The sequence below is a fragment of the Equus quagga genome, chromosome 11 (genome assembly GCF_021613505.1).
Source record: "Equus quagga isolate Etosha38 chromosome 11, UCLA_HA_Equagga_1.0, whole genome shotgun sequence".
Classification (NCBI taxonomy): Eukaryota; Metazoa; Chordata; class Mammalia; order Perissodactyla; family Equidae; genus Equus; species Equus quagga.
Window position 1 is genome coordinate 99295004 of NC_060277.1, and position 20250 is coordinate 99315253.

Genomic DNA, 20250 nt, shown 5'->3' on the forward strand with positions numbered 1-20250 from the left:
TGTTTATTTATTCTCTTTTATCTTATTGCCCTATCACATCTGAACTATCTTACATTGGGCAACCATCAAATATTTTTAATGTGTATTTTTTTGTTTGTGTCCTTGAATAATGGATATTGCTTCGAGTATGTATGTATTTAAAATTTTTCAGTAATATATTTTATTTTACCCAGTACATCCAAAATGTTATCATTTCAATGTGTAATCAATATAAAAATTATTAATGAGATATATTACATTCTTTTTTTGTCTTCAAAACCCACTGTGTGTTTTTCGTTTTGTTTTAGGTTTTTCATTTGTTGCCGATCTTCCTTTTTTTTTTTTTTGAGGAAGATTAGCCCTGAGCTAACATCCACCACCAATCCTCCTCTTTTTGCTGAGGAAGATTGGTCCTGAGCTAACATCTGTGCCCATCTTCCTCCATTTTTGTATGTGGGACACCACCACAGCATGGCTTGATGAGTGATGTAGGTCAGTGCCTGGGATCTGAACCTGCAATCTTAGGCTGACAGAGTGGAGCCTGCTGAACTCAACCAGTATGCACCGTCCTGGCCCCTCCACTGTGTACTTTACTCTTGTAGCATATCTCAATTGGAATGCAAAATTTTCATCAGAAATACTTGATCTGTATTTAGATTTCTTAAAATTCATAGTTGAAAATGTAGATTCACATACCCAAGTTATTCCAAGCATACTTTAAAATTTTCCAATAACTGAATCCAGTACCAAAAAAAATCATTTTCCTTTAATATTCATATCCAAATTGACAAAATTGCTTCATCTATTTTAGAAGAATTGATTTGACTTTGAAGTAAAAGCATATCAGTTTCAAAACTATGTCCAAGTTAAGTAAATTCACTAACTCTTGTGTCAACTCAGTATTACTAACACGAAATTCAAGGATTTATTGCATAAATTGAAGAGCAGCTCTAAATTTATTAATATTGACAAAACATTTAAACTTTTCTTGTCATTTTTGCAGTTTACATAATGCTGTTGGTTACAATTTACATCTTCTGCATATTATGTTAGAAAAATGTGTATTGATTTGCATTATGAGAGGTTTCAATTTTAGTATAAATTCTTGTACTTATCTGGCTAAGTTGCAAATAAGCATTTTCTTCCCTTGGAGCTTCAATTTTAGCTCATTCATATGCAGTATGATATCAGTGAGGTTACAGGCATATATTTTTCATATATAGAAATGTTGTTGTTTATATCTCAGTTTCTTACTTATCACTCTGTTTCTTCTGTGTATCGTCTAATCTTTTGCTTCTAACTGCCATACACTCTTTCATGACGTGTATTCACATCTTACCCAAGCATTCTCCCAGTGATGGAGACCTAGATTGCTTCTGACTCCTGCCACCACAAATCATGCTGTGGCGAACAGCCTCATTCATGTCCCTTATGAACTCATGTGAGATTTCTCTCAGATGTATACTTAGCTTGATTGCCCTTCTAAACCACAGAGCACTTCTACTTCTACCCATTTCTTAGCTTTTCTATTTCTTTGCCTTTCCTTTTTCCTTCTGAGAGATATTTTCCTTTTTTCTTTCAATTCCCTAATATATTTCCCAGCTCTGTCCGTTCTGCTACTTTTCAAATATATTGTGTGCTCTATTTTAGTTATTAATCTTTATATATAATATATTGCTTGTTTTGCTAAATTTTTTTTTAATTTCGACTATTATACTTTTTGTATCTGATATTTCTGTTTAGTTCTTCTTTATGTTTTCTTGTTCTGTTATCATACTGGTGATATTTTCCTTTGTCTCTTTCAGCATGTTTATTAAGCTAGTTTTAAAATCTTGGTTTGTCTGTTGTCGTATTTCTACTTGAAGTACAATCTGTAATCAAGTAGGTTGTATCCTTCGGAATTAGTAGTGCTCCTCATCTGTCTTGTTATTTTGCCCATGGGTACATAGTTTGCTTTGTCCAACAGTGCGTACCAGTGCCATTAAGCTCAGGAGTTGAGAGTTGGAAGTGAATGACCCCTAGGATTGAAAACCCCAGGCATCAAAACTTCCAAGTCAGTCAGGCTGAACCCCACAAAATAACTCCTCATGTTAGGGCTTTACCCTTTGCTGGCCCCCTCCCCGCCCCCCACCACCATTGGAAGAAGCGGCCTTCAGGGCAAGGGCTTCTTAGATTGCAATTCACTTGCCCTGAATGTTTAGGGGATGAGGAGGGGAAACAACTGTCCAAAGTTGGGTTGCCCCCTACCCGTTTTTTCTCAGCTCCTCACAAGCACAGGGCATCTTCAGTGCCGTGACGTTGCCCTTGCTAGCACCTGGATCACACGTTTGAGTCACCTGAGTGGCAGTGTTTGTTTTAAGACAATAGTGGAGGAAAAGAGAGATGAGAACCCCAGGGCTCCTTTTCTTCTTTATCATTCCACAGCCATGCGTGGCCACCTCCTGCTCCAACCAACGCCATCCCTCTGCCACACACACAACTGTTCAAATCAGGGTCCCCCTTCACCCAAGAGGTTTCTCACAGTTTCCTTCATTTCTTGGTATTTTCTCTTTATAATTCTTCCATGATTGATCTTGGGAGAGGTAGCAGCAGTCACACAAGTTCAATCAGGACTCAGGCTTAAGGATTTTGAGCACTTGCTCTGTGCTAGACACTGTTCTAAGCATGCCACCCACATTAAATTGTTTAATCCTCACAACCACTCTATGAGTTTATATTGGCAACTCCATTTAACAGATGGGAAAACTGAGATATAAATAAGTTAACTAGCTTGCCTGACAAACTGACTGAGTCAGGACTCTAACCCAGGCAGTCTGACTCCTTCGTGGGCCCTCTTAACCTCTGCCTTGCAGCAGAGCCCGATTTACCCAGTGCCCTCTATGGGGACAGATTAACAGAGTGTTGGCCAGAGCTTTGCCCTGTGATGTCTAGCTTATGAGACATTGGCCAGAAGAGAGGAGGAAGGGTGACAGGGACAAGGCATTAACAGCCAGGCCTTCTGTCAGCAGCATTTGATCCCAGGCAGGCGACTAATGGATTGCTCTCAGGGCAGGACACAAGTCCTATGTGGTTAGAGGGCAAAACAGGAGGAAGAGTGAGTATGTGTAAGCCTAGCCCAAGTGAGGGCTGATGTCAATTCTCCTCTGTGCATTTGTCTCCAAATTTGACATGTGGCATACACTGGTTGGTGTGAAATTCTGTCCTGTGTTTTCCATCTACTGAGTTTGAAGTCCTTCCAGTGGGAGCATTTGAGTGGGCTGGAGCAACTCTGGCTCGGGAAGCATGAGATGCCTCCCAGAGGGAGTTGTTAGGTTGCCAGAACCTGCTACTACACTTGCCTCTTCACACGTCTGCCTCTTCTTTCCTTCTCTCTTCCTTTCCTTTGCTCTCATTGGTCAGCATGTATTGGAGGGTAAGACCCTATGAAGGGTACTCTAGAAGGATAAGATTTGAAGGTGAAAGGCAGTGACCATGAAGCAGAATGAGGACCATAAGAAAATGAAAACTCTGACTCCGAGTACTGGGCTCCTATGAACTGTGGGCATCAGGAGTTTTCGTAATAACAAGGCTACTGTCAAGTATCTTCATTCTTGATGCATGGCTCTCTCTGGGAAACCACACCTCTACTCTAGTTGCTTCTGAAGTGCCAGCCACTTTTTTAGCTGGTGTTGCTTAAAGAGAATCAGAACCTGATTTGAGGAGCATCGCCTCCTTCTCTGGGCCCCTGTGGCCTAAAGTTTCAGGCAGGCGGGCTCCTCATTTGAGTGTCACTGACGGGCAGGCTGCCTGGCCCCAGGGACCTGCTACATGCTTTCTGAGCCACAAATATTTCACACTATGGATGCCCAGCTGCCACTCTTCCCCCTCCCCCATTCCTTTCCATCTCTTACTTATTCCTAAACCCACACCTTACAATTCCATTAGCCCCTGCCACCTTATTTGTCCCTCCTTCATGTGGGCCCCTCTCCTGCAGTTCCTTCTGGGAAATCTGTGAAACCTGAGCACACCTCTGGCTTCACCTGCTTGGGAAAGCAAAATGAAATGAGCAGCTATGAATGTTTCCTATGTGCCAGGGATGGTTTGGGGTGCCTTACTTATGTTATTTCATGCGAGTCTCACAACAACTTAGGAAGGAAATGTTTACTCTTGAAGGTCCTGAGGGTACTGGGCCCAAGATTAGGAAATGGTGAAACCAGTCTTCAGACCTGTTTGTCTGCGTCTGAAGCCCACACCCCTTCTGTGTTTTCAGATGCCCCTCGAGCCCCATCCAGTTTCCCCAGCTTTCTAACCTCATAGCTCTGTTCCCATGGATATTTTGCTTCTCCTTAGAATTAAGAAAGGAGAAAAAAAGAGACAAAGAAGAGAGGAAAAAAAAAAAGGAAAGGAAAAGATAACCTTCCAGCTCTCCGTCTTTTGAGGATTATACTTTTCTAGAATGATTAGAATAACTTGTTTTTTAACTGGAAGGTGCATATAAGAGCATCTCACCATTCAGTGGTTGTTTTACAACTTTTAAACCATGGAACCGTTTCTTAGGAAATGATTGTGGGACCCCCAGTATATAAAACACACAGGAGTGGTGCTGCTTGAAGTGGCAGGGGTTCGGGAGCTCCAAGACCTGGCCTCTCTGTGTCCCTTGCAGCCGGAAGCAAGTCAGGGTGTCTGTTGACCAACAGACTGTTTGAAAACCCCTGATTATCTTTCATTTTAGAGATAAGTGAGCTGAGGCCCAGAGGGGAAGTGGCTGGCAAAGTCACTAGGACTCTTGTTTGGGTCTTCTGGCTTCTTGCCTACAGCTTTCTACAGAAACCCCAGTTAGTGTAACTGCAAACCCTGCAGGACACCTAATCCAGGGAGGGGATGTGGTGGGGGTGGAGAAAGGGGGGATACTGGGCTTCCTCTTTCCGCCTTCCTCATCACCAACAACCTGAGCTCCCAACCCCTCTGGGGAATGAGGTAGTCAGGGAGGGGACAGCCAGGAAATGCAAGGGTGCAAGCAGAGGCACAGGGGACAGGTGACAGGGAGTCAGAAGGAAGAGAGAAGGCAAAGTAGAAGAGGGGAAGAGGTGAGGTGAAAACAGTGAAGGAGCAGCCGTGCAGCCCAAGACCGGGACTGGCCTAGGGTTTGAGCCCTGGTCTTGCTCTAGCGTCTCCTTGGGCAAGTGCCCCCCTTTCCTGCCTCACTTTCCTTTGAAGGCTTCTCTGCCCACCAGCAGTGAGAGCTATAGGCTATAGGAGGGGCAGTGTGGTCTAAGAGCGCCGCACACAGGGAGCCAGAATCAGCCCGCTCGGCTCTGCCTGTAAATGGCTGAATGTCTTTAGTCAACTCAGAAGTCCCCCTGGGCCCCAGATTCCTCACCTATAAAACGAGATGGGATGAGACCCTCTCCCAGGGCCCTGTTGGCTCAGAAAGATCAGGGACATGGAGCCTGTGCTGAGGGAGCTTTGGGAATGGGCAGACAGACGTGGGCTCCAGGGCCCCTGGAATTGCAGGCTTAAGAGCTAACAGCGACTAGTCATTAAGTAGCCTAGCAATCGTGTTTGATAGGTGAGGAAAGTGGGCCTAGAAAGGTAAAGTGACTTTTCTGCCTCTCTGAGCTTTATTTCTCTTTATCCTCTGAACTGTTGAGTCTCAAGATTCAGCCCAAAGCAATTCTGTGCAGTGGATAAGCTTTTGTTGTTGTTTTCTGAACATTTTAGTGACTTTCAGCATTTTTAATAAAAACAGCACATGCTTATAAAAATTTCCATTAATACAGGAAGTGAAAAAGTAAAAAACTGCAGATTGCTGTCGTCCTCATGCCCTCACCCTCTAGGTCCCCAGGGTGATCTTCTGTTAGCTGTTGAGTGTGTATTCATCCTGACCTTTCTGGTGAACAAACAAACATACATGTCCCCCTCATAAATGGGATTAATATCAATTATTCAAGCATAAACTTTAAAGTCAGACTTCACCTGGCTTCTAATCTAGCTCGTAGATACTTAGCTGAACTTGACCACTTTTAGTCTCAATCTCCCCATGTGTAAAATGGGAGTAATAATAATGAAGATTTAACGAGATTTTATAGGAATAGCACCTAACAGAGCCTGGTACATAGTAAACGCTACACACACACACACACACACATACACACACAGACACACACCCAGGGGCACAGAATGAGTTAGAGGTAAACAAGACCCAAGTTTTCTGACCTCCAGTCTCATCGACTTTCAGCCACTCCTCTCTGCCTCTCACCCTGGCCCTCCCAGACAGGAGTTAAGTGCCCAGTACTTGTTGAATGAATGATCAAGGTTGGTGGGCAGTAAGTAGGTAGATAGACCAAGGGACTTGAGTCTGTGGAGTTCCTGGGATGCCTGTTCTGGAAGATGGAGGGTTTCACCCTGTGGACTGGGATGGTGTGGGACAGCGTGGGTTGGTTGGAGCAGCTGCTGCTTCAGGGCTCCATGCCGGAGAGTTGAGCCTCAGAACAGAGCCCAGGCCCCACAGTGGCTCTCAGCTTAAAGGATCTTGGCTTAAAAGGAATGTGCAGTGGGCTGCCTCTGCCCGGGAGGGGCTAAAAAAAGCATGACCCTCCCGTGGGCTTTGTGTGAGGGTTATCAACTGCTCAAGTCAGCTCATCTCTCTGGCTGGACTGGCATTTTTGAGAGGGTCTGTTTTCCTGTCCCCCTTGAGTTTCCACCAATTGGCAGGAAGGGGTCAGTCTGTCCCAGAGGTGGAGGCTGTGAGGAGTGTGAAGTGTGGGGGGAGGAGAAGGGGACTGGTAGCCCCAAACCTGGTGACAATACACAGTTGTCAGCTGTCCCCTGCTGGTGTTTCTTCCTTTTATAGTCAGCAGCAGTTGCTCTTGCTCTCACTGAGCCCCTCTGTGGGGGCTCCTGCCCAGGATAAAAGGGGAGGGAGGCAGCCCAGTCTCCTGTCTTGTCTCCCAGGCGCCGCGTCTCTTGATTCTTTCCTAGGTCCCACCTCAACGGAAGATCCCAACAAGACAACATGCCTCCCAAGAAGCCTGAGCCTAAGAAGGAAGCTGCCAAGGCAACCCCAGCCCCTGTTCCTGCCCCAACTCCAGCCCCTGCTGCAGCTCCTGAGCCCTCCAAGGAAGCTGCCTTTGACCCCAAGAATGTAAAGGTGAGTGAGCCTCAGCCACTGAGATGGGGGTGGGGATGACATTCACGATCCTATTTGCCCTGGAGCTCTTTAGAGGTCTACTTCTCGGAGGCTTGACGGGTGAACGGTGTGGTATCCATGCCACACTTCACAGTCCATGGGGCAGTGGAGCAGGTGTCGGGGCTGGTGAGGGGTATTTTGGGTTGTAGGCCTTTCCCCTCAATGATAGGTTTCTGCTCTGTCTGAGGAATTTGTCCAGCCCAAATTTGTCCAGCAGAGTTGGGAATGGCAGGGAGGTGCAACCAACCAACCATCTAACCTCTTTTAAGGCACTGTAGGTGCCGCCATAGTGAAGTAAAAGAGACTGACCCTTTCCTCAGAGGTCGTATGATGTCTTTATGGGAGAAAAGGCTCAGAATGATAACTGCCAGTGTAACTTGGAGTAAGTGAGGTAAACAGCGAGGGAGCATGCTGTGTGTGCTGGGGCTCTGGGAATGGGTTCACTCGAAAAGATCCCTGCAGTGAGTGGGGGGTGGGGCACAGGGAGCCTCCAGATAATGTGAGAGAGCCTGATTCCCTCTCCTCTTCTCTACTCAGCTGGGCCCTTCCTGCTGTGGCTGTGGCCCGGACTGCTATTTGGAGTATGCAGAGGACTGGTCCATCCTGGGCTGAGACCCTCTCTCTAACCTGGTGAGGGAGGTGGGCCTGGTTCCCTATTCCCTCTCTGGCCGCCCTGCTCCCTTCACACTGGAAGCTTCCTCTTCCTGGAGCTAGTGTAGGTCCTGACTGCTGACTCAGTCATTTTCGGCCTCCCAACTATCTGGCCCAGCTGCTGAAGGAATGGAACTGGGAGGGGATGGGCTGAGGAAGAAGGGGGTCAGAGGCCTCTGGAGCTCAAAGCACTTTTAAGTCTTGGCACCAGAATGTATGAAGTCAAGTGGCCGCTGGTATGAAGAGCTATTAATAACAGGTTGGGAGTGGTAGGCCCCTGGGGATATGAGTCTTAGGGCAGAGCTAGGGGTTGTGAGGAATCAGATTGAAATAAGAGCTCAGGACCAAGTTCTGTGACAAGTGGGCATGGAAACCAAACACAGGGCTCTAATTGGATGACCCTCCCGAGCCGTCTCAGGATTCCTCCCAGTACCCACAACCCCCAGAGACCCTGAAAATGTGCCAGGAACCCTGGGGTTGATCTATGGTAACCCCTATAAGGGGCAGGAGTTAAGCAGAACTGGCTTGGCCAAGAGGTGGAGGCAGTTGCCCCAGCCCTGGGCTTAGTTATGGCCCACTCTGGGGAAACTGAGGCATGGTATAAGACCTTAAAAGTACCTAAAGGTTTTCTAAGTCTTATGTCACTCCCTCTATGGGCAGAGTCTGGCAAGGAAAGCTGACTGTCTCCCCCATCAGGATGCCTTTATTTCTGATTTGTTCTGACAATCCACTACTCCTGTGGGACACTCGCTGCCAGGCCTGGTCCCTGGCCTATCACTTGCCTCCATCCACCCACCTCCCATAGTTTCCCCCCACTGGTTGCAATCCTCTTTTCCATGTCTGGACTTTCTAATCCTGGGAGTTGTTGGAACTGCTTTAAAGTGGAGGAAAAAAGTAGTTTTTCAGGAGGGCTGTTTTCCCTATTATTGTACTTACCCACTTCCTTTGCTTAGAAGATTCTTTGCTCAAAGTTAGAACAACAGTGAACTTAAGCCTGATGTGTGTAGTGATGACCACATATTCTGATGTCATGTGTTTATGCTAATTTCTCTTACATATATACTCCTGGGACTTAAAGTGTTGCAAAGTAAGGCTAACTGTACCTTCTCCTCAGAGAGTTAGTGCAAAGCAGCCTTTAGCCCGTTTAGGGGGTTCCTTTAACTTCCTGATCCCTGCCTCCCCCCCACCTTTGGCAAAGTCCGTTCCCAGGCACAACTGGCTCCCTTCCCAACCCCTCTGCAACCCAGCAGAGTCATGCTGAACCTCTTAATCTCAAGTTTGTGCCCAGTGCGCAATGAGGCAATCACTGAGACACTGGTGCTTGGAGGTGGAGAAAAATTTACTAGGATTGGCCAAAATGAGAAGGTGGGAGGAGAGATTCTCTCAAATCCACCTTCACAAAAGAAGAAAGCAGAGGGTTTTATAGAGCTAAGGGCTTGGGAGGAGGCGAGCTGGAGAAACAAAGGGGAAGTCTGTGTTTCTTTCACTCTAGATAAACCCTTGGGCAATCAGATTTCGGAGCATCAGCAGCTGGGGGCTGGTTATCTGGTGATAGTAACTTCCTTAAAGGCATTCTTTTTCTTTTGCAAAACAAGCTCATAAATCATTGTGACCCTTGAGTCACCCCTCAGGTTAAAAAAGAAAACAGCAAATTAACGAAATTAACTTCTTTTCATCTGTGTCTGTGTTGGGAACAAGCTTGAAGGTTAATCGTGTTCTTATTGAATATTTACATAACCCTGGGGTACCCGGCTTCAAGAGTGTAACCCGCTCCCACTGTCCTAGCTCATTCCAGCCACCTTCAGGGGTCCTCATTAACGGAGGTCAGCCTGGGTGGGTATAGCACAAGCAGCAGAATTGGAACTAGGAAGGGTGGTGCATGAAGAAGATGCTCCAGGATTGGTTACCACCACCAGTGAAGAGGGGATGGAGGGGGTGGTAGATAAGGACAGTGAAGTAACATACAAGATCCTATTTTAAATGGATGATTCAAGCTTGTTCGTTGTCATTCATTTTCAGAGCCTTCTGCTGTTCTCTTCTGTACTCAGCATTGAATTATTAAGCATTGGGGAGAAAGTCCAAAATGTATTTCTTCTCTCAACAAATATTTTTTGAGGGCCTACTCTGTGCCAGGCATTTCAGAGAACAGTAAAAAAAAAAAAAAATCCCTGCCCTGAGGGAAGTTTAGCTTCAAGGAGTCAGAGTACCCATAACGACATGACTGGAAAATAGTTACAAAGCACTGAGGGCCCAACCAAACTTCCCTTGCTGTCCCTGGGCGCCTGAGAAGGACATGTGCTGAAGGAGAGGTTGGGATGGAGTGGGATGGGGGAAGGCTTCATTGAAGGAGGTGGATTCAAAGTCAGTATGAGGTAGAAAAGGGAGTCCAAGGATGAGTGGTGGGTGCCCAAAGGAAGAGGAAGTGTGGCTTGTGGAAGGATTGTGGAGTACGGAGAGACTAAAGGGGTGAAACTGAGGCAGTTTATAGTCGAGGATGAGGAATTTACATTTGACCCAAAGTAATTATAAGAGGGAGTCAATGTAGATTCTAAAGTTATCCAGAATCTTTCTTTCTCTCTTTCCCTGTCACTTGGAGCCATCAATGAACAAGTGATATTGGGAACATTGGAGGATGCGTTATTTTGGGGCGTGTCAGTGTGGCCCATTCATCAGGAGACTGGTGCTTACGCTTATCAGGACATGTGGTGCCCATGGTCTCCTTAGTCAGTGGCCTGCTGGAGGTGACCCAATTGTGGTGGAAGCCGATTCTGCTTCCTTTGGAAGCCTTTAGCAGGTCCCAGCCCTCATTCCTCTGTGTTTCCCTCCCCACAGATAGACTTCACTGCCGACCAGATCGAAGGTGAGTACTAACAACCCTACCTTCACCCCCCACCCCACACCCTCTCTGTTGTACTTTCCTGGAGGAGGAGGGTAGTCATCACGGTAATATTCATCATCATCATCATCATCAACATTGTCATTGCTATTTGCTCACTTTCACCTACTACATGTTATAACTTAAGCACTTTATGTGGATTAACTCATTTAATTCTCACAACGACCCTGTGAGGTAGGGACTATCACCACTCCATTTTACAGTGATAAAACTGAGGCGCAGAGAAGTTGGGTGGCTTGCCCAATCTCACACAGGCAGTTGGTGGTGGAACCAGGATTCAAACTCAGGCAATCTGATTCTAGACCTGAGTTCTCACAACTCTCCCAGATTGCCTGGGACATAATAGATGCACAACAAAAATGCCTGTTTTTTTTAACTCCATCCCAAAAAATCTGCTATCCAAGATATTTAGAAGCCCTCATTTGTGTTCCTGTTATTGGAAAGCCCTCCTGAGGTTACTAGCTTTCTCTCCCCTCATCCTGAAGTCTGCCAAGATGCTTGCCCACTAATGGTGGCAGGGCCAACAGTGACGTGGGGTGTTCTAGTCCACTGTGACTTCCATCTTTGACGAAGACAATTTGTTTTCTCAATTGTATACAAAGTGTTATTAAGTGCAGCTTCAAGACAAGCCTTAAGATCTCCCACCCTCCAATCTGACTGTTGCCCCTAAGCCCCTCTTCTGTAGGAGTCTGGTGTTTTGAGAATGAAATGTTTCATCACATGGTATCTACTTTTCAGCTGGGGTCACTGTCATTGCAACTTATCCCTCTGTTTCCCCTACCAAATGCCTCCAGGACACGAAATCATAAGCGCTAGAAGGGACTTTGAAAGGTCACCTGATCCAACCCCTTGATTTTAAGCACATACTATGTTTTAAAAATTAAACAGGGGGCAGGCCCGGTGGAGCAGCGGCTAAGTTCACATGTTCTGCTTCTTGGTGGCCCGGGGTTCGCCGGTTCGGATCCTGGGTGCAGACATGGCACTGCTTGGCAAAAGCCATGCTGTGGTAGGTGTCCCGTATATAAAGTAGAGGAAGATGGACATGGATGTTAGCTCAGGGCCAGTCTTCCTCAGCAAAAAGAGGAGGATTGGCAGTAGTTAGCTCAGGGCTAATCTTCCTCAAAAAAAAAAGAAATTAAATACATGCACGTGATAAAAAAAAACCATGTACTACTTAAAAGTAAATAATGAAAAATAAATATATTTTCCCCCTGTTTTCCTCTCACGCTAATTCCTCTCCCAAGGACAATCACTGTTAACAGGTCTTTATATATTCTTTGAGAAAAATATATAGTGATATACCAGTGTATGTATGTATGTACAAAGTTTCCACAGATTGAGTCATGTGATACGTACCATCATGCACCTTTTACTTAATATATATTTGGATTTAATAATATATAATATGTTATTTAATAATACATTTAATTTTTTTTTATAATGAACACAAGTGGTTCTACTTCATCCTTTTAAACAATTGTTTAGATTCTCACACATGGATGTACCTTTTAAATTTAGTCAGGCCTACACTGAGAGACCTTTAGGTTCCTTCCAGTTGGGGGATATCAGCTTGCTTTCCCCAAGGGATCTTCCTAGCAGTGGGTCAAAGGATATGTGCGTTTTAAATTTAATAGTAATTGCCCTTCAAAAAAGTGACACCAGTTAACCCACAAATAGGGCATGAGAGCTGGCAGATGCATTCTGAAACCAGTGAATTGAATCTGACTCTCTTCTTGTGATACCCTGTGGACACTTGCTTTCAGTCAATAGTTTGGAGTGCTGTGAAACTCTTAAAATTAATTTTAATGCCTTTTAGTTAAATATATATACTTATGTGTATATTCAGACACAATGGCAGTAATGAGGAATAGGAAATTAGCTAATGATAAAAGTTTTTCATTTCCCAAATGAGAATCATGGTCAAAGCCAACTGGGCAAATGGTTGCCTCTTTTCTCCATGAAAACTTTCGGGGCTGGGGCCTAACTCATTCTAGTCTCTCATCCCTCTGTCTTGGAAAGCATTGTTCCTTATGTTGGGTTGGAATTGTTCCTGCTTTAACTTTACCCTGCTATCTCTTCATTTGCTCTTTGGTGAAGCTGAAGATGGTTTTCTCACGTTATGGTGGAAAGAACGTTATTTGGAATCAGGAGACTTTGGCATTAGCTCTAATTCTGCCGCTGTTGGCCACAAGACTATGGGCAAGTCACTTCTGTAAACCTTGATTTTCTTATCTGCAAAGTGAAGGTATTTGATTCTTTTCAGTTCAGAAATTCTGTGCCTCTATTCAGCATCCTCTAGATATCCTCCATCTATTTGAAGATAGTTATCAAATCAATCCCTTTGCAGCTTTATATTCTCCAGATGATACAGTCCCAATTTCTTAGGAACTACCTTCTAACCCTTAACTTCCTTTTCCAGTCCCTCTCCAGATTTCTGTATCTTTCTAGAAAGGGATTACCACCATTGCTTATTGCTCTAGCAAGCAGCTGACTCTTACAGATACTGAGAAAAGATTTCTTCTGGTCCCATGAACATCACCTCCTGTACACCTGAAGATCACAACTGGTTTTGTTTATTCCTAGTAGCAATCTTTCTCCCCAAAGCCCCCTGGTACATAGTTGTGTATTTTTTTTAGTTGTGGGTCCTTCCAGTTGTGGCATGTGGGACACTGCTTCAGCATGGCCTGATGAGCGGTGCCATGTCCACGGCCAGGATTTGAACCAGCAAAACCTTGGGCCACCGAAGCGGAGTGCGCAAACTTAACCACTCGGCCACGGGGCCGGCCACCCTAGTAGCAATCTTAACCTTCAGTGTTTGGTTCTTACATGTGTACTTGGCTTCCCAGCAATCTTGACCATTAGCAGGTACAGAGGGTCTCTTCCTCCTCACTATTTCCTGGGTTTCCTTAATAGTTTAACTGGCCAGAAGTCACACCCGCAGTGGCCTATAAATGAGGGTAATAATACCTATAGCATGAGGTTTTTGTAAAGATTAATGAGTTACAATCCATGAGAAATTATCAGCTCAGAGCCTGGCCGATGGTAAGTGCTGAAATCATAGGTCATTGTTCTTATGACTTCCCCTATTGTGTTCCACTCTCAATAGTATCATTATGTTCTTTCTTTTTTCTTTCTTCTAATAATTTCTTTTATTAAACCTGACCTCACTCTTCTTTTTTTTTTTTTTAATATTCACATGCTTTGTTTAAGGTTAGGTTCTTTTGAAGTTTTTTGTTGCTGTTTTTGTAGATGCTAGTGTTTTTTTTCATTGAGGTATAATTGACGTATTATATTAGTTTCAGGTGTATAACATAGTGATTCAATATTTGTACACAGTATTGAGTGACCTCACTCTTCTGAATGACCTATGAGAAGATCAAAAAGTCTGAGTTCAAATTCAGCTAATAAATATATATTTATTGAGCACTGAATTTGTGCCAGAAGCTATGCTAATTACTTTAAAAGTTAAAAGAAATTAAATCCTTCTAATAAAGCGGTAAGGTAGGTGTTATTTTCTTTTTACACAGCAGGAAACCAAGCTTCAGTGAGGGTTAAGTGACTTGGCCAAGATCACACAGTTATGTGCTAAAATTGGGGTTAAACTCAGTAAGATGATACTAACTGCATTATTTGAGCATGAACCATATGCAGGACATTGTGTTAAGATGTTTTACATCCATCTTGTGGCCATGTGCGGATCATTGTTGTGTTTAATTTGAATGTAATTTAAGGACCCTATGAGGTAAGTGCTGTTTATAGAAGAGAAGAGGTTTATAGAGGTTAAATATTTACTTGCCCAAGGTCACACAGCTAGTAAGCAGTGGAAATGGAATTTGAACTCAATTATTCAGTAATGTGAAAGACGTGGTCTTTTCTCTCTTAAATTCATACAAAGCCTAATAAACAGTTGCAAGTAAAAGTCTTGGGGAACCTACTTTGATATATAGAGTGATTTGTAAATAATCCATATGCAGCCTCTTAAGGAAACACGTATTTCTAAAGTACTTGGAGAGGATTAAAAACAGCTTTTCTCCTAAGTAGTCCTTCAAAGGACATTCTTCTTTGATTTACAATGTTAATCTGCTTAGTAAACCATTTCTTTGCCGATAGCATAAGGTAACTTCAATGCTGGTCCCAGTCCACATTATCCCCAGTAATAAATTGGTTGAATCCAAATTAATGAGGAATTAATCTTGTCCCTTGGACACTTGCCCTGGTACCTTCAGGGAGTCTAGTCCCTATAGTTTTGAGCTGGTTCCAGAACCAGGAAATATAATAATAGCCACCATTTGTTGATTCCCTTACCATGTGCTAGATGCCATGCTTGGCGACTTTGTAATCCCCCAGCAACCCACTCAGGTGGACATTTTATCCCCACTTAGAGCTGAGAAAAGGAGGGCGCACAGAGGTTAGTAGTTTGCCTAAGGCTATGTGCGGATCATGCTTGAGTTGGGGAGGTCTGACTCTTTCCGCAATGTCACCTTATCTGGCCAGCAGCCCCTTTTTCAGCCTGGAACAGGCAGTACTGATATTAGCTGACTTTCAAACAGGTGTTATCATTTTGCAAGTGTTTCCATATACTGCCACCTCCTGTGACACTCACAGTAAATGGGAGGGGAGCGTGGGGTTGCTCCTGTGTGTGCACAAGGAGACTGGGACCCAGTGGGCTCATTCTGTGCGACTCACCAGAGCCAAGATGAGAACCTAGGAACCCTAACTCCTGAGCCAGTGCTATTTTCACTTCCCTGCCGTTTCCAACAGTCAGGAACCTCACTTACACCAGGGAGGGATGGGTGGATGGGAGGAGTGGAGGCAGGGGAGACATTCAAATTATGCACAACTGACTGATAGAAGAGATCCCAGGCCCAGTGCTGGAACAGGTTGTGGAGGTTCCAGGATGCCTCTTTAGTTGTCAGAAGACCAGTGGGAGCGGGTTCCAGGGAGGGGCTGGGACGATGGCTGAAGGGAAACATTGAAATATTTTATCAACCACGTTGACCTGCTCTCCAGTCCAGGGCGAGGTTGATCAAACGCCAGCCATGGTCTTCGCTTGGCCAGGGAGGCTGCAGCCAGGTCTTCTCTCTGCAGAGTTCAAAGAGGCCTTTTCCTTGTTTGACCGGACCCCCACTGGAGAGATGAAGATCACCTACGGGCAGTGTGGAGATGTGCTGAGGGCCCTGGGCCAGAACCCCACCAACGCCGAAGTGCTGCGTGTCCTGGGCAAGCCCAAGGCTGAAGGTCAGCATGGGCCTCGCTGCTTGACCTCCGGGTGTCTGCCCCGCCTCCCCTGGGTCTCCTCAACCAGATCTGCCCCCTGTCAGCTGCTCTCTCCCTTGTCTCACTTCTCCCCCTTTAGCCTTTCAAGACCAGCCTCCCCGCCCCAGGTTGCCTGCCTCCTAACTCAAGAGTTTATCCAGACCCTCCCCCTGACTCCCCCCAACCCCAGCTCACTCAATTGACTTGTGGAAAATGTGACCTGGGCTTGTCCTTGTTTTCCCCATGAGGTTGGAGCTCCTGGAGGGCAGGAGTGACATTCTATTGATTCAGTGTCTTCCTCTGACACCCCAAGGTGCCAGGGACACCAGGAGGGAGGCTTGGTAGGAATCTGACAACTAACCACCTCACTTCCACTCCCTTACCCAGTAGGCTCAGTGGAGATGTCACAACACTGAGATGTCCTGTGACCACTGTGAGTTGTATCACAAATAATTTGTTTCTGATAATAGAGCACCAAAGCTTGCAAATTATTCGCTTAATGTAAATTAGAGCAGATTCAAGATTTGCTCTATAATGATGCCTCTTTCATTCATTTGCATTCGGTGAATGAGTTTAGAAAGTGGTGTTAGATGTGTCCCATTTGTAAATGTCATCTCTCATGTGAGGCTGAATTAACAGCTGCTCTCACACACGTCCTTCTCCTCAGAGGTGTGGGCACTAAGTGGGGCTGGGCTGACCTGGGCAGGAGCCCCTCACCCAGGGTGGGCCGTCTCTGGAGCCTTCCTGGGCCCCATATTGGTCTCCTCTCACTTCCTTGGTTCTGGCCCCCTCTTCTCCTCTTGCTGGTGAAGACACCAGTGCAGGATGAAGGATGTTGGGGGAAAGGGCCAGAGGACCAGGAGCTTGCCCCTGTCAGCAAGCCTTCTTAGAGGTCAAAAGATACCCAGACACTTCCTTTTTTGGGGGGGGGGGGGGGTTTCTGGGTTGTTATATAAGAAAGAAATGCCAAAATTTTTGGTATTTAAAAATGGTTTACATCTATTAAATTAAAGCCCATGACATACTACAATGTGGAAGAAATGTGCTAGTCACAAGAGAATCACAAATTTATAAAAATTATTGATTCAGAGTAGTTCTAGGCAGTGTGGTCTAGTAAGGGGACCCAAATGCAGAGTTTTGCAAAATTTCCTTTTTGTAATCCCATCAGTTTACCTCTGTGACTGTGTGTCTGTCACATGTCAAAGTCTAAGTTGTGAATGTGAGGCCTGGGCTATGCAGCCCTTTGGGCCCCTCAAATCCTGCTGCTGCCACCCTCAGATTCCCCCCTTAGCTGGCCACCTGGAGCTCAGTGGTCTAGGTGGAGTCACGGCCCTTTTCCCTTTGGCCCTAGTCCTTTCACTGAGGAGAGAGCCCCAGAGCCAGTCTCCGGCCTTTCTCCTGTGGGCTCTGTGCCCTCCAGGATAACTGACTGGGTGCCCCACCCAGAAGTGGCTGCGGCTCAGCCCTAAGTGCTGCCAGGGATGGGTCTTAGCCTGGCAGAGCTGGGGTGAGGCCCTCTCCTGACCTTCTGCTCCCCTTGAGCTTCTGCTCACGTCACCTTCTCTTTTCTTCCCCATGCCTGCCTAAAGAGATGAATGCCAAGATGCTGGACTTTGAGACGTTCCTGCCCATCCTGCAGCATATCTCTCGCAACAAGGAGCAGGGCACCTACGAGGACTTCGTGGAGGGGCTGCGTGTTTTTGACAAGGAGAGCAATGGCACGGTCATGGGTGCTGAGCTTCGCCATGTCCTTGCCACCCTGGGTATGCCAGCTGGGCAGAGGTGGAGCCTGAGTGGGTGGGATGGAGGGCTGGGAGGTGCCCAGGTGGCATATGTTGGGGGGCATGGGGATCCCTGCATCCTGAGGATCACATCCTGATCCGCCCTGTCTCCTTGGGCTCTTGGAGAACAATCTTCCCCAACTGGGTTTGCTCAGCAGGGTTTGGGAGATGAGAGCAGGTTGGCAGAGCAGGGATGACTGCTGAGGTCTGAGAGGTAGGACCCAGGGCTCCTGTCCTTGTTTCTGCCTTGATCACCGGGGCCCTGATCTGCTCCCCCAGTGGTGGCTGTGAGGCAGAGAGGGAGGCTTTGGGGACAGGGAAGGCCTTGAGGCCCTTGGCTCCACTCTCCAATGCCTTTGGGGGACGCTTGATATGACCGCTTCCCAGATCAAGGACTCTTATGCCTTCAGACTTGAGGGGGTGCTTCGGTTTGCCTCTCCCTCCTTTGTTGTCTGTAATTAAGTGCCCACCATCCCCCATCCCAGGAGAGAAGATGACTGAAGCTGAAGTGGAGCAGCTGCTGGCTGGGCAAGAGGATGCTAATGGCTGCATCAATTATGAAGGTATCAGGTCGTGCCTTGCTTCCCCAGGCACCCAGAGATGGGAGGGCAGCACAGCTTGGACTAGGCAGGTCTGCAGAACAGGACAGATCCAGGAGCTAGAGAACACGTGCACCAGATGGGTTTTGGTGAACTCCTAGTGGATGTTGTTCTTTTCCATCTGGTGTAATGGAATGTATTTTCGAGATAGCTCTGTGACCTTGGTCAAGTCACTTACCTTCTCTGAGCCTCAGTTTTCTTATCTGAGAAATGGGGTAATGCAGGCATCTTTCTCCAGGTTGCAGGGATTAATAGAGGAAATATAGCTCATTTCACCTATATCGAGTATCAGCAGAGAGTGGATACAGAGCGGAGGTTAGGTCTCTTCCCTTCTTCCACCTTCTCCCACTAACTCCCCAAAAAGAGAAAGAATCACAGCCTGGAGAAGGAGTAGTGGGAAGGTTTGAAGTCAGGCAGTATAGGAAAGGGGGAAGAGTTTAAGGGGCCGAGAAGGCAGTAAAGAGCTGAGAGGGGCCTAGTGCAGCGGCTGATCTCTGTCTTCTTCCCCAGCCTTTGTCAAGCACATCATGTCTGGGTGAAGTGGAGCCTCCAGGGTGAGTGCAGCCTCTCCCTCCTGGTCCTTCCTGGGGCTACACAGGGGCTTCAGAACACCACCACATGACACAGAGCTCTTCTGTCCCAGCCCTGACCCCTGGAGAGGAAACCACAGGGGATCACGAGAGCAACCCAGCCCTATCCGTCATTTCCCCTTGTCTCTCAGTGCTCCCATCGCCTCCCCTCATTCCCTTCTTGCCTGCCTCCTGCCCCCTGCACCCTGTCTTTACACCCTATCCTGACCCTCATCAGCCACGTCCTCTCGCCTCTCCCAGGGTCTCTCAAAGCAAGACCATCCCCTCAGGTCTGGGGCCTCCTCTATAGGCTCCTGCATGTGAGCAAGCCCATCCCAGATGGAAGAGAGTGTCCCTGGCCTGGGCTCTCGATGCTGTTCCTCTTCACTCCCTTCCCTGTGCTCCTCTGGGCTTGGTGGGGTTTGTGATCGGGGCTGGGGTATGGAGGGGGAGATGCCTTTTCCATCGGGCACTTTCTTTCAGGTGCCTGGCCCTTGGCCTTAGCCCTCCCAGGGTGAGTTAGTGAGAGGCCCAGAGGGACTGAGCTGAGCAGGAGTCCTGGCCTTGCCACTGCGCCACAGCCCCAGGGGCCTCCTGGGCCCATAGCCCTCCCTGTAAATAAAGAGTTCCCTGCTTCCAACCAGTCTCCTAGTTGTTTTTTAACATGAATTAATTAACTGAGTTGGGTTTTTGTGTGTGAGGGGTAATGTCACTGGAGGCCTCATGCGTATTCCCCAGAGAAATGAGTAGTAGCTGGGAGCTGGGAGAGAAGGGTTTCCCGTGGATCTGGAAATATGAGGTCAGACACATGAGCAGAGAGCTCTGGAAGCATCTGCAGCCTGAGGAGTCATAATCAGGAGGCATTTCATTTTCTTCCAAGGCTCACTCTCCTCCTTATCTCACCTCCAGGTGACAAGAAGGAGAGGGGTACCAGGGACTCCTCAAGTGGGCCTTGCTTTTGCTGCTGCTTTTTAAAAAAATTGTGGTAAAATACACATGATGTAAAATGTTCCATCTTCACTATTTGAAAGCATATGGTTCTGTAGTGTTGAGTACAAGGGCCGGCCCAGTGGCGCGGTGGTTAAGTTCGCACGTCCTGCTTCAGCAGCCCCGGGTTCTGATTCACCAGTTTGGATCCCGGGTACGGACATGGCACCGCTTGGCAAGCCATGCTGTGGCAGGCATCCCACATATAAAGTAGAGGAAGGTGGGCATGGATGTTAGCTCAGGGCCAATCTTCCTCAAAAAATAAAAAAAAAAAGTGTAGTGTTAAGTATATTCACATTGTTGTGCAACCAATCTCCAGTTTTCATCTTATAAAACTGAGCCTCTGTACTCATTAAACAACACC

General features: G+C 46.6%; 1 protein-coding gene across 4 annotated transcripts in view; it reads left to right on the forward strand.

Annotated features, from left to right (window-relative positions):
• The window catches only part of MYL4 (myosin light chain 4), a 28853-nt gene extending 9327 nt beyond the window's left edge, over window positions 1-19526 (forward strand). For all 4 annotated transcript variants that reach the window (XM_046676102.1, XM_046676104.1, XM_046676103.1 and 1 more), the window contains exons 2-8: window positions 6940-7108; window positions 10631-10658; window positions 15783-15932; window positions 17540-17713; window positions 18217-18294; window positions 18841-18884; window positions 19383-19526. In XM_046676102.1, coding sequence (XP_046532058.1) covers window positions 6974-7108; window positions 10631-10658; window positions 15783-15932; window positions 17540-17713; window positions 18217-18294; window positions 18841-18869 — 594 coding nt within the window. In that variant the 5' untranslated portion in view covers window positions 6940-6973 and the 3' untranslated portion in view covers window positions 18870-18884; window positions 19383-19526. The remainder of the gene's footprint in view (window positions 1-6939; window positions 7109-10630; window positions 10659-15782; window positions 15933-17539; window positions 17714-18216; window positions 18295-18840; window positions 18885-19382) is intronic.
• The last annotated feature ends 724 nt before the right edge of the window (window positions 19527-20250 follow it).